Source organism: Bombus fervidus, chromosome 10 (genome assembly GCF_041682495.2).
Source record: "Bombus fervidus isolate BK054 chromosome 10, iyBomFerv1, whole genome shotgun sequence".
Classification (NCBI taxonomy): Eukaryota; Metazoa; Arthropoda; class Insecta; order Hymenoptera; family Apidae; genus Bombus; species Bombus fervidus.
This window is the reverse complement of record NC_091526.1, coordinates 10,368,100-10,380,810: the sequence shown is the minus strand read 5'-3', so window position 1 is coordinate 10,380,810 and position 12,711 is coordinate 10,368,100. Positions and strand designations below refer to the sequence as shown.

Genomic DNA, 12,711 nt, shown 5'->3' with positions numbered 1-12,711 from the left:
TACTTGTGTCTTCCTACTTTCCTATCATTCGTGTTCCTTTTTACTAAAATAAATTTGCATATTTTTCTATTATTTTTTATTAATTCATTGAGAACAGGTGTATGGACAGCTTACTAGTATCTAATAAATAAATAATCGTAATTGTTTATTCGCGTAAAAAAGAGAAAGGGAACGTTCGATGATCGACGCGCTTAACAGACATCGATTCTTTTCCCAGCGATAAGTAAAAAATTTGCGCTTTCTGTCGTTTCCGAAAGGCTGTTTCGATTTCTCATGAGATAAAAACACAGGACATTTTTCTCTCAAGAACGACGTAATTTCAAATCTTGGTGAAATTTTCTGCGAATTAAAAAATAGAGACGATACATTTTGAGAAACGTGATGATTGTGGTTGTCACGACGATTATCCTTATATACGCTTTGGATCGATCTCTTGAAAAGCTTATGTGTCATATGGGTCCCTACAAAAGCAACGGGGAACTGTTCTGAATATAAATTACTACGTGTGGATTAAGGTGAGCCCCTAAACAAGGACTGTACACAGTATATCGAGGATGCAACTAAGAACGAAGAGAACTAACAGAGTACGAAAAACGAGTTGTAATACGTGTGAATTCTGTCGTGCTGGCCAATGTACATATCGGTATATATCGGTTTCTGTAAATTACACGATTAATTTGCTTGTAATCGCTCGCTGTTTCAGCCACGCAATATTCTCTCACGCTTATTTACAGTCGCTAGCGGCACACGGTTGATGCATTAAAAAAATTAATCGTTTCTCGCACAGGATGACGTTTCATAGAAAATTCTGATGGACTCGTTAGAAGTGTAAAATAAATCTTTACCAAAATTTGTTTTCGTCTTTAGGCAGAACGGATAAATGAGAACAAAACTATACGATCCTGATTCCTTATTTATCTCTCTGTCCATGATCGCGTATATTGTGCAAGAAAATTGATCAATGAACCCATCAACTAATTAAAGAAAGAAGCTTCCAACGTGTTTTCATTTCATTCTCATTTATCGACTCGCTTGTTGTCTTTCGATGAGTCTGTGGCACGTGCGATCAAAAGCGATCGCACGTGATATCGCGTCGAATCGTCGGTTGTCAGTCGATTTTATGTACACACGTATAAATAATCAAGGCACCAAGGGAATCAACAGTCAATAAATAACGCAGACTGATACGCGTTACTGCGTATTAGTAAGCAGAACGACGTTTCGAGAAATTTCCTTTCCATCTTTTCGCTTTATTCTTTATTTTATTTTCTTTGCATTTTAACGCGCATGGAATTAAAAATTTGTCAGCATATTAGTCAATACCATCGTGAAAATCGCGACACATTCATCATACCGAGTATTTAATTAGATAGCGCGTGTTTTTTTGGTTGGGCCAGCTCTAAATTAGATCTGCTAACATCAGTTTATCTACCAGATACACCTTAAAATTAACATGGGAATTAAACTATCGGGTGTTTCGAGACCGTCTCTACGGGAATGTCAGTTTAGACAAACGTGTCCACACGAATCGGTCCACACGATTTTTGCGCAGGGACTCTTCTGAAGAATCTTTCACCTTTTGTCTGTCAGGTAATTCGCAAGATCTATTCACAACTACGATATTTTTTCCGAAACCGATTTCCTCGTGAGAGGTATTAATGCGATCAAAATAACGATCGAGTTTAAAATAATAATATCAATTAAACGTTACGAGAGTTACAGAAACAGTATAGATAGTAAAAATAATAGGAATCTTTTCTGGTTTAACCTGCAACTCGCGATCTTTTCCCGATCCCGATCGTTTTGCAAGCAGAAATTCTTAGGCGAGCACGGATGATTGTTCGCTTTTTTCGAACGATCGTTAATATTATATACATGAACTACAAGATAAAACTTATACCTGGCTCAAGGAAACCAATATTTCTCGAGTATATCTTGTCTTGCAGTCCTTAAACCAGGTTTATTAAGTTCCTAAGTTTTGACTAATTTCCACGATTAGTTATAAACTTCTCTACCTTCATCTTGCTGATCATTAACGTTTATCAGCGATCGTCGATCGTTCGTGCTATTCGTATAAATATAAGTTACTCGTGATCGCTAGAAATACCATATAGAAATATGATCTGGCCGTCTTGCTCGAGTAACTACTTTCCAGCTTTCTTGCAAAAAAGATTCAATGAACAAAGGATAGTCTTTATCCCTTCCTTTCTACTATGAAAATTAAGAAATGATTTCTTACGATTCACCTTCTCTCCCCAATCACTTATTCTGATTTGCTTATTTTTCTCATCGAGTAACATTTTCTTTGTCGTAATATCTTACAAAAGAAACATGAAATAGAAACAAAGAGCCAAAGATGCTCAACTGTTACTGTGCTATTCCGTTCGTAAAGTGAACATTAAATATCGTAGAAATCGAACGACAGCGTAAATTGTTATAAAACGTAACAAGATTAGCACGAAACATCACAGCGTGTACAAAATCGAAGTGAAACGTTTAAGAGCGTGAGACGAGGAAACATCGTAATAAAATATCGTACATTAAAAACGTTAAAAACTTAATCTCCCGATCGATCCGGCTCTTTTTATATTTACTAAAAATCAATCCTTAAAAAAACCGATCGTACTAAATATTTATCAATTACATGAATCGCTCTTATTGCTCGTATGCTGTCCCACAACGCTCAACTCTATTAACGACATAAAGCGAGTTTGATTGTAGTTCGAAGCATATCGATAATTATTGTTTATAGTCAACTCCATACCGAGCAATCTGATGTTTAATTGTCATTAATCTATTTATTAAGTGGATCCAGACGCAACAACGAGTATCGTATTAATCGTCAATTAAGAAGCTTTCAGAATTAACCGTCAGTCTGCTCGAGGTTCGAGTTGTTTAAGAAAATGCATACAAAATACCGCGGTTTGATTTGGGCTCGAGGCATTAAGCGTCGCCGGAAACGCTGCTACGAATTGCTGAATAGATCCGCCCCTCTTTTTATCGTTACGTATCGGGGGCGAAGATCTTCACGGTATTCTCAGAATTTTGCGCTTTCGAGCGCATCGCTCGTCTTCTCTCTTCGATCAGTTGCCTTCGAGCTTGTTCTCTTGCTTCTCTTGCCTTCTTGTTCGCCTCGCTGTTAGCTGTGGATTTTGGTTTGTGAATTGGCGTGACGCGACGTTTCGCAGTGGTGCCATTCTGCGGAGCTGAAGCAACTGTCGTTTTCTCTGGTACGGTCTGCAAAAGATATTACAAATGTAATGAAGCACTAGCTATAGAAAATAATGGTACCGTCTATGTTAAGGACTGATAGAAGTTAGAAATGTCAGGAATTAAATTGGAGAGGTGAAAGAAGTACAGGTGAAAGGTACAAAAAAAAAGGGGGGGGGAAGTGGAAATTGCGAATATCTGTACATGTTACATGTATCACATCCACTTTTGCACTTTTACATTTTCTATAGATACATAGAAATAAGGAAAACATACTTAGAGAAAAAGGATCCTTCTCGGATTTCTTCTTCCAGCTTTTCTAGCACTATTTTCTTAATCTTCGTTACTTGGGTATTTTGACAAAAATCTAGGAAAAATACCGAAGGAGGAAGAAGAGGACTTTTATTCTACAAACGCAAGAAGGTATAGTTGATCGCTGCTAATAATGATTCATTTAGTAAAAATTATACAGAATCCTAGGATTCAGAATACATGAGTGCGAAGATTCGTCGTACGCGGTGATCTTTAGAAATATAAAAACAAGACTCAGAATACCGTACATGTACAAATACAACGATAATCGACAAAGGGTTCGATTTAATTTAAGAAACGTGCACACGTGTTTTACTTTAATAGGGAAACTCTTAGTATTTGACGAATTTGTGTGAAATTTGATATTATTCGGAAATAATTGCATATATTTCGTATCTTCTAAATAACGATTCACGTGAAAGCCTTTTTTCAATGGCAGATAATTGTCGAGGTCAGTAGATATAATACTTTTTCCACTCTTTCGATTTGGTAAACGACGAGAAACGAAATTTGAACGAACGTGTTGCGAAATATCCATGATAACGTTTACATTGGCATTAGACTTGGATTTTATGTTTTTCGTAATTACACCATAACTTAACTTTTTAATGCTTACTCGATTTTTTAATTTAGAACTGCTATGTTTCGTTACTTTCGACACAATCTCAGAACTTATGGATGATATTAAAGTAGAGAGAAAATTCCGCATCTCACCATCCTCGACTGGCCATGTTGGAATATTATTTGTAATATTGTTTATAACGAGAGTCGATTTATTTTTATTGTTCGCCACACGGGGCACCAAATTCGTGAGAGATTTTATACATTGCATGGAAAAATCGTGTCTTTCGGGTATAGAATTTAGAGTTTCGCTTGCCGTCTCGAAATTATCCCGAAAGCTTACAGAATTTGTATTTTGGGTGTCCAATCGCTTCAAAAAATTATTTTCTGAACGACTATCCAAAAGATTGGAAGTGATTCTCCGAGAAACCAGTTTTTTCAAAGATTCGTCCCCCACGATTTTGAAAGTTTGTTTCCTTTTCTTGTCGTAAACCTTCATTCTTTCTAGTTTCTCAGATTTGTTCATAGTTGAAGATAAACAATTTTCGACATTATAGATTTGTCTTAATTGACGTAGCGTTTCTGGGGACAATGGAATGAAAGGTTTCGAGTCGCTTAGTCTCCAAAAAATATTATCGGATATTACAGATGAAATTTCTGCTTCTTTTCTGATTTTTTGGGGGGATTCCTTTATCTGATCCTTTCTTAATTTTTCTACCTGCTCTTTTTTTAATTCTTTTGCTTGCTTTCTTACGTTCCACGTTCCAGCAAATGTACAATTTTCTTCATATGCCTCGGATTTCCTTTGAGACTTTTTATTACTATACACAAAATCGAGATTCGACCAGACCTCGCTTACGACAGAGAGATTACACCTTTCATAATAATTATGACTCAATTTTTTCGCATTCTTCATTTTTAACATCTTTTTTGGTTTCGCACGCAATAAATTTTTTGCAGATGATTTTGTCATGTTCATAGCGTTGCAATTACCAGATGAAATATCTTTTCTTGTTGGCGGTAGTTCTTTAATGTCGTTTGAAAATGTGACGTTATGCCTAAGTTTTTTAACACTTCCTTTATGCGCAGGGAAAGATTTATAAGGAAACTTGTCAATTTTTGATGGAGTAGGAACTTTCTCTTCGCCCCTTTTGTGGATAATGACTGGCTTTAAATTACAAGACTTTTGCTCGTCGCCGATACCTGACTTAATTGAATCGTTTTTTCGAGGCCTGTTTTCTAGAGTATGCGATCTTGTTCTTCGATCATTTTTTATCTGGATCTCTTGGTTCAGATTTCTCCCTGTGGAATTACAGGATTTAGCTTTCGGTCGAACCTTTCCCATTCTTTTATCGACAGATACAATTCTTTTACTGGATGAAGAAATAGTCTTCAAGTTGGTTGCATTATTTTCATTTTTTTTAATATCCTTTTGCGTATCTTTTGCGAACGATTCTGAATAATTATTCTGTCCTTTACTGAAAGAACGATCATGCTTTTGCTGTTTCAATTCATCATCTTCTTTTCTAAATATCGCTTGAAATTTCGGTGAAATATTCTTCTCAATAAAGTCATCACTAAGATACAAATCAGAAGATGATTGTTTACAATTTTCAAAGTAAAATGGACTTATATCATGCTGTAATCTGTTCACATAATTGATGACGTACGAAGTGCATGGTTTAAGAGGAGAACTATCATTTTCTATCGCCTGTATCTCAGTTATATCTTCAAAAAGAAACGTATTACTTTCGTTGTAATTTACTTCATAATCTTCGCAATGGTTCTCATGTTCCTCTAAATTTTTGGAAAGGGTTAGAACTTGAAACGCATCGTCGCATAAACGCATTTCAAGCTCTACATATTCAGGTACTTGAGAGATATAGAAATCTTTTTTCACCTGATTCGATTCTTCCGGGTCGGTAAACGTTGCATCATCGAATCGCACATGCTTATTGGGAACAGAGTGCGAGTAGGATATACGGGAAGACAATTTAGGTGGCGTTACGTTATCGGTATTGTTGTGAGAATAAAAATTTTTCCCAGGAGGCTTCAAGGAATTGATTGTCTGAGGGTGAACAGGAACTGAACATACCTCTTGCCACTGAGAATTGCGTAACTTTTCTATCTGATCAAATAGCTCGTTTACTTGAACCACCTGTAGCATCACCATGTCCCAGAAGCCGGCCAAATCCTCGTTCGTTGTTGGGAACTCCTCGCCAGGCACTTGATTCTACAACAAAAATGAAATATTCAATATATGTATATAAATGTATATATATACTACTTTATGTTTCAATTTATCTATAATTTTGCAATTAAAATGTTGTCAGAGATAAGGAAGTGTCCACATACTCTTAAGCGTTTATACATGAGTATTAAACTTTGCTCGATTACTAATTTCCTTCGTAATTTACAATAATTTAAATAATTTTATCATGTTTTCTATGAAACCAAAAGACGTCGTAATACTTATGACTGGGAGTATAAATAGCTGGTAATACGAGTATTGTTTATCATCTGAATGTTATCCTAAATTTAACAATCTTATTAGGAAAGCGATATACGAAAGCCATACAATATTTTTCTGGCACAGTCCCTCAAACTGTTGCATCTTCTGCGAAGTGAGCAATCTAGCTTTGCCTGCAGCTGACCGCAGTTTTCCGGCTGCTTCTTCCGGAAGTGCAACAGTATCGTCACTAGCCAATTCCGCTTCTGCTGACGCGGCTAACGAGAGCAGCCTGTCCGTCTCCTGTTTCAGCAGCTGCAACAATGAAGCAAAGAATGTGAGTAAACGTTTCTTTCGACATGCCCCATTCCAGTTAGGCGTACCTTCATGAAGTAATGCCCATTTTTCTCTTCGACCGTTTTCTCCGCCTCCTCAACCTGTTTCGCCACGTTTGTCGAGCTGGCGCTCGGTTCTAAGACAGGTAGGACTACTTTTGGAGCAGCTGGCTGCTGATCTGGGATGCTGGTCACGCTAGAATTCAGCTTTTGTGCTCCAGTGTCCGCTAGTTTTGCGTCTAAATTCGTAGCTGCTGGTATTTTTGGTTTCTGCTCGACCTTCCGTGACACTGGCGTTACCCTAACGATGAAAAAATGCGTAATTGTAATTCCCTTGACGCTTCAACTCTGCCAGGGTTCTCTTGCACAACTGAACTGATATTATTAGCGAAATTTTATGTCATCGGTAGCAAGTTATCAATGCTAATAATTTTCTTGCATAACAGCAATACATTCAGTAATGAAACAGGCAAAGTTCTACACGTCAGTTTTACAAACTGCAAGCCATCTACTAATTGCCTTCTTCAATGTAAAGTAGTAAAATTGGGCAACAGAAATCTATAATTTATAACTTCTCATTATTGTGCAAGAAAACTCTGTCTGTGTGATTATGTGCTGCTCAGTTACCTTTGAAATACAATTTTATAATATTGCCTGGGTAGCGAATAGATGATAATCTACTCAATAATATCATAAATCAAGAAGTCTGCAAATTGTATGACAATGATCGAATGAATAGGTAACATATGCATTTTTCCCGGTGAAGGTGAACCGGATTTTCTCCTGATTAATGCGAATGCGATGTCGAAAGATCCAGAAATATGAATGAAATATTTAAAGAAAAGTTACCTTTGCAAAGGCTTGAGAATTTGTTCCGAACCATCGGTAGGTCTTCTAGGGCTAACCACAGGAAGTTGAGCTCGGAACTCTGGTCTCAGGTGTCTTAACACTGGCAAATTTTTCAAAGACTCCTCGGTATTCGCATTGTCAGCCGATACATCGTTGTTGTTACTGGACTTATTAAAACTGCTGTCGCTAGTGTTCAGTCTGCTAGTGCTACGTTTGAAGAAAAAACCCTGAGCTAGAGCTCCAGGACCATAGAGCCGTTCTACTCGTTGCTGAATGAAAGATTTTTCGCTGCTCGTGGTGCTGTTTATCACCTGACTTTCCACCTCCTCTGTCGCCCCGTTTATTATACTCGTATCGCTAAACGAAGCACTTGAAACTGCAAACAATTTATGAATAAAAGTTCTAATAAAAATAGTAATAGTAAAAATAGGGAATAAAAATTTTATTTGTCTGAGATATATTTGTGATCAAGTCACTTACGGTTAATAGTAGGTTGCTTTGGAGACGACACTGAGAAATGTTTATTCTGTTGACTACAAGACATCATCTGCGATACTCCAGGGCTGCGTTTCGTAGGTGTAGAAGCTTGAACTGGACTGATATCAGGGAACGTAGTGTGCAACACGCCTTTGTCAACCTCGGAGTAGCCCTGATAGATTCCTATGGAACTTCTGGCTTCCCTGTAGGTCTCCACTTTACACTCTTCCTTCAGACCGTTGGAAAAACCGTTTTGTCTATCCATCGCTAGGGGTGAAATCGATTGGCTCTTAGGCGTATAAGGGTGCGCTGGCACGTTGAGATTTTCGTTTGATCTGAAATATTTTAACATCCATTGAATTTCCAGAAAACTTTATAAAAGTTTGTTCCTTATTGTTATCTTTATTCCAAACTGTTCACCTCGTGACTGTACAAGTAACACATATGCTAAGTACAGTTACTTATGATTAATGTTAGTATGCTAGATATATTTTTTCATTTTTCCTATCAGAGCTAAATGAAATTGACATGTGTTCGTTAACTTCCAAATCTGTGACAGTAGAAGCGTTTGATCGAGGAGCAACTCAGTTAAAGGGAGAAGAAGAGATTAAAAAACATCGCAGTCTAATTGATAAATATTTTACCTGAAACCTGCTGGGCTGGTGTCTCTATTGATCAACCTGGTCCCAGGGCTGCTGTCCCTCGATCGAAATCCTTCCCTGAGCTTGCTGTCGTATCTGTTGATCCCCGAATAGCCACTGATGCTACAAGCCAGACCTAAGTAACTCGGTTTCTTCACTGTCAGCTGCTCTGGCTCTGGACTGTTTCGATGACCATTGCTGACATTTAATTTCTCATCTGGAGTTAAATTGGACTTTTGCAGCGTTTCACTGCTACCGTTTGCCAACTTCTCCGTCTGAGACGCCGAGTCACCGTTGCAAGATAAATTCAGACTGTGCAACGTTTTCTTCGATATAGTGTCTATGGTGTTCTCTGTAAAGCAGAAGCCTCTGTTGGTTTCGCAAGGTTTGCTCTAATTACAGCCAGGCCTATGCTTTTGTAATTCCTTGATACACTTTCTCAGCCTGCTTTTCACACCCTAGACGCCCATGTTTATTACGTCCGGTAGAATAATAATTTTGAGACGCGAGCACGCAATGCTGACTGCAATGGGGTCGCGTGTGGTTCACGCTCGATGCGAATCTTTCGCAAATCGAGTCGAACGCGCGATCCGAATGATACACTTTAACGCGAATCCCATGAAGAATAATGAAGAGAAACCATCGAAAAAATGGAAAAGCGTTTTCCCAGCGGAAAATAGAAGCAGATACGAGAACAGACCACGGGAAGGTTGAAACGTGCCCGTTCGAAACGCGACACAGGAATAACCCTGGAATGGCAAGAGGCTGGCCGAGTCACGATGCAAAAGAGACAAGACCGCCTCTCTGCATCTCTTCTCTGCTCGTCTGCTCCTCTTGGCACTGACGATAGAAAGAAGCTGTGCCCTGCACTTGCTGCACTCGCCTACGATCTAAATTCGATCGACACCGCGGGGCCGAGCAAAAAGGAACGATCCACAGGAAGGTGGAGGGAACCGGTAACCTTGAACGTACCAAGATCGTCTCGCCTAAAATTCGTTGCGCGAGAGTTGATCAACGTGTGGTCGTTCTGCATGGCCTTCGATGCGTCAAGTGCAAGGTCATTGCATGATGACCCTTGAATTCCACAGATTTGTAGACATTCCGTGAACTTGACTTTAAAGTTACTCATCCTTAGTTCGTTTACGAATGCTTTCACGCAGTAGAGATACGTGTATCACGATATATGTACGACATACGTGGTCTCGAGTAAAATTCGATAAGAATTCGTGCGCTACAGTATCCACTTAAGGCTGTGGTTACGATGGATGCGTGTTCCGATGAACTATTTATTCTAATCCTTTCAATTTCGCATGGTTTGTGGTATTTATCATATGTACTTATGATAGATACTAGTAAATAAGATATATGATATGTATGTATATCGTGATACACGTATCCCTGTAGAACTAGCATGAGATTTTGTTGGCCGTAAATGTGACAGTCAAAGGACTTTTAAAACGAGGTACAGTATCATCGATTAAAGGAACTTCAATAAGAAGACAGTTCTACTTTTCAGTAATTTGAATAATTCAGCAAACACCAGCTCAAAGTCGAATCAATTTTTCAAATGCTATAAATTCATAGTCAGCTAATATTCGTAGAACTAAATTTTACATTTATGAATATGAAAACAGTTATTGTCTTTCTTCATTTAATAAATACTATAAATACCGTCTCCTTATTGGCGCAAATCCTTCAATTGTTATCGTTCTCAACTACTGTCTTATGACAGAATTTTTAGTATTGAAGACAAAATGTTCACACGCTAGTTTCAATGAAACCTTACACCTAATTTCTCATTAATTACTCGATCTCCTGTAAGAGGAAGGACATATTCGCGTGACAAAAATTACACAGACCAAAATTTTTGTAAAGTTTGTGAACTCTGTGCCTATTGGAAAACGCTAGACATCGAAGATAGCCAACCTGATCGGTCGGACGCGGATTGATCGACGTCCAGACTGCAGCTGCCGATGCTCTCCTGGCTAGTCATGTTAGGATGATGGCCGGTGACGATGTCGATGGCGATTTTCGGGTCCGGATCGAAGCGTCGATAATTAAGAGGTTGTACTGCAAGAGAGAGCGGCCTCGTACGGCGATTGGATCTGATGCCGGCGGCGCCTGGGACCGACGGCGTCAGCGTCGCGGCGCAGCAATCGCCGACGTCCTCCAGGCCCGCTACCTCGCTGCCACCACGTGTTTGCCCGCAAGCTCGTCGACGATCCTCGTCTCCGCGGTCCTCGTGCACACTGTTGAGTTTTTTGTTTCCTTTTTGTTCGCCGATCTTTCCCATCTTTATTTTTTCTATTTTTTTTTCTCGTGAACCTCAATCACGAGTCTCTAAGATTCTTTACGAGAAAACATATCGAGGATTTGCTTGTTTTTTCTCAAGATGTTTCCTTGCTCGTACGAAGATGATGGATGCAGGATAGATTTATTTGATTACCGTTGAAAACTCATAGCTTGGTTACGAGTTTTTATTCTTTTCATTTATCATATATTTTTTCACTTATTTGTTAAAGAGAATATAGCCTATCCCGTTCCCCGGGGAATATTGTTTTTGAATATAATTTCTAGCGTGGTATATCTCGTTCCTTGCCATATTAGTTAGAAGAATTAGAAACTTCGCAGAATATAAAATATGAGAGTTAGAAATTTTTAAGTGGTTTTGTAATTATAAGACGCAATGCACGTTTTTGCATATCAAGTGCAGCGTGTGCATTTCTGCACTTTCAAATTTCCTATAAACATGCAAATATCCTAATCTGGTAAGTAAAAATCTAAAACAGAAGAATAAGAGTGCAATCATCGTGAATAAAATCCATCATCTTCGACGTGAATTAATCCATGGAATTTCGTTGCTAATGATCCGATGCTCTCGAGTCGTTCCTCTTGATTCACGTGGAAAAATATCAAACGCGAAAAACGCGTCGATTTCACGAACTAAATGAGACATCACGACCTATCACGGAACGCTCAATTTTCTGTATCTTCGAGCAGGAAAATTATCGACGGTATGTAAACGGCAAGGATCGCGAGAAAGCGGAACGAGTTAGCATCAAGCTCGAGTCGTTCCGCTTGTTTCGTTCCCTTTTTAACGACAGAAACCGCATCAGTAGGTGAATCGACTGTTTTTTCCAAGATGGAACGAAGCTCGAGGGCATCGTGGATATTAATTGAAAGCTGGTGCTATCTTGCAGCATAAAACCGGCTAATCCCGACGTTGACTTTCACTAGACCTTTTTAATCAACGTTAGAACGATCGTTTAGTCACATAGTGTATTTAAATAGAAATTGCGTTATCGTGAGATCGAGCTTAAATCGAATTAGATTCACCGAGAAATGGTTCGAGATAAACGCTTTAAAATGCCCGATTGTTTCGCGGAAAATAGCGTAATTCGTTTCACTGCGGTGTGTTCACGGTTGAAAGCAAGGCGGAAAATCCTACAAAACAATTACAAGATTGCTTAACGAAACTGCATGCTCCGTGAACCTCGGTAATTTCGCGCATAATCGTGCCACTGGTTGAGCAAACAATTTTATCATCGTGAATCACGGAAAGAGAGAGAGAGAGAGAGAGAGAGAGAGAGAGAGAGAGAGGTGCCGCGTGGCCCCGTGACTTTAAAAAGCAAATAACGCGTGTGTAAACTTTATTCGCGTTTAATTTTAATTTTATGAATCGACCGGTGGCAGAATACAGACGAATCCGTCGTAATAAATCCACGTATCTGTCGATATGTAGCACCAGCTTCCACGATTTCTTCTTGTAACGTAAAATCTACAACCTCTAGAACCCCGATTATCCGAACTAGCTTTTTTAATCCCCGGAGATCACTTATTTTGAATTGTCCTAAATAGGAAAGATAACTTCTGAATA

The 12,711-nt window shown here is 38.7% G+C and overlaps 1 protein-coding gene across 4 annotated transcripts in view; it reads right to left on the bottom strand.

Annotated features, from left to right (window-relative positions):
• Positions 1–2,277: 2,277 nt before the first annotated feature.
• The window catches only part of LOC139991382 (uncharacterized), a 39,781-nt gene continuing 29,347 nt past the window's right edge, over positions 2,278–12,711 (bottom strand). For all 4 annotated transcript variants that reach the window (XM_072011382.1, XM_072011386.1, XM_072011383.1 and 1 more), the window contains exons 7-14: positions 10,761–11,083; positions 8,838–9,186; positions 8,197–8,528; positions 7,717–8,092; positions 6,916–7,168; positions 6,662–6,847; positions 6,179–6,316; positions 2,278–3,237 (exon numbers count right to left, since the gene is read on the bottom strand). In XM_072011382.1, the coding sequence (XP_071867483.1) occupies positions 3,004–3,237; positions 6,179–6,316; positions 6,662–6,847; positions 6,916–7,168; positions 7,717–8,092; positions 8,197–8,528; positions 8,838–9,186; positions 10,761–11,083 (2,191 nt within the window). In that variant the 3' untranslated portion in view covers positions 2,278–3,003. The remainder of the gene's footprint in view (positions 3,238–6,178; positions 6,317–6,661; positions 6,848–6,915; positions 7,169–7,716; positions 8,093–8,196; positions 8,529–8,837; positions 9,187–10,760; positions 11,084–12,711) is intronic.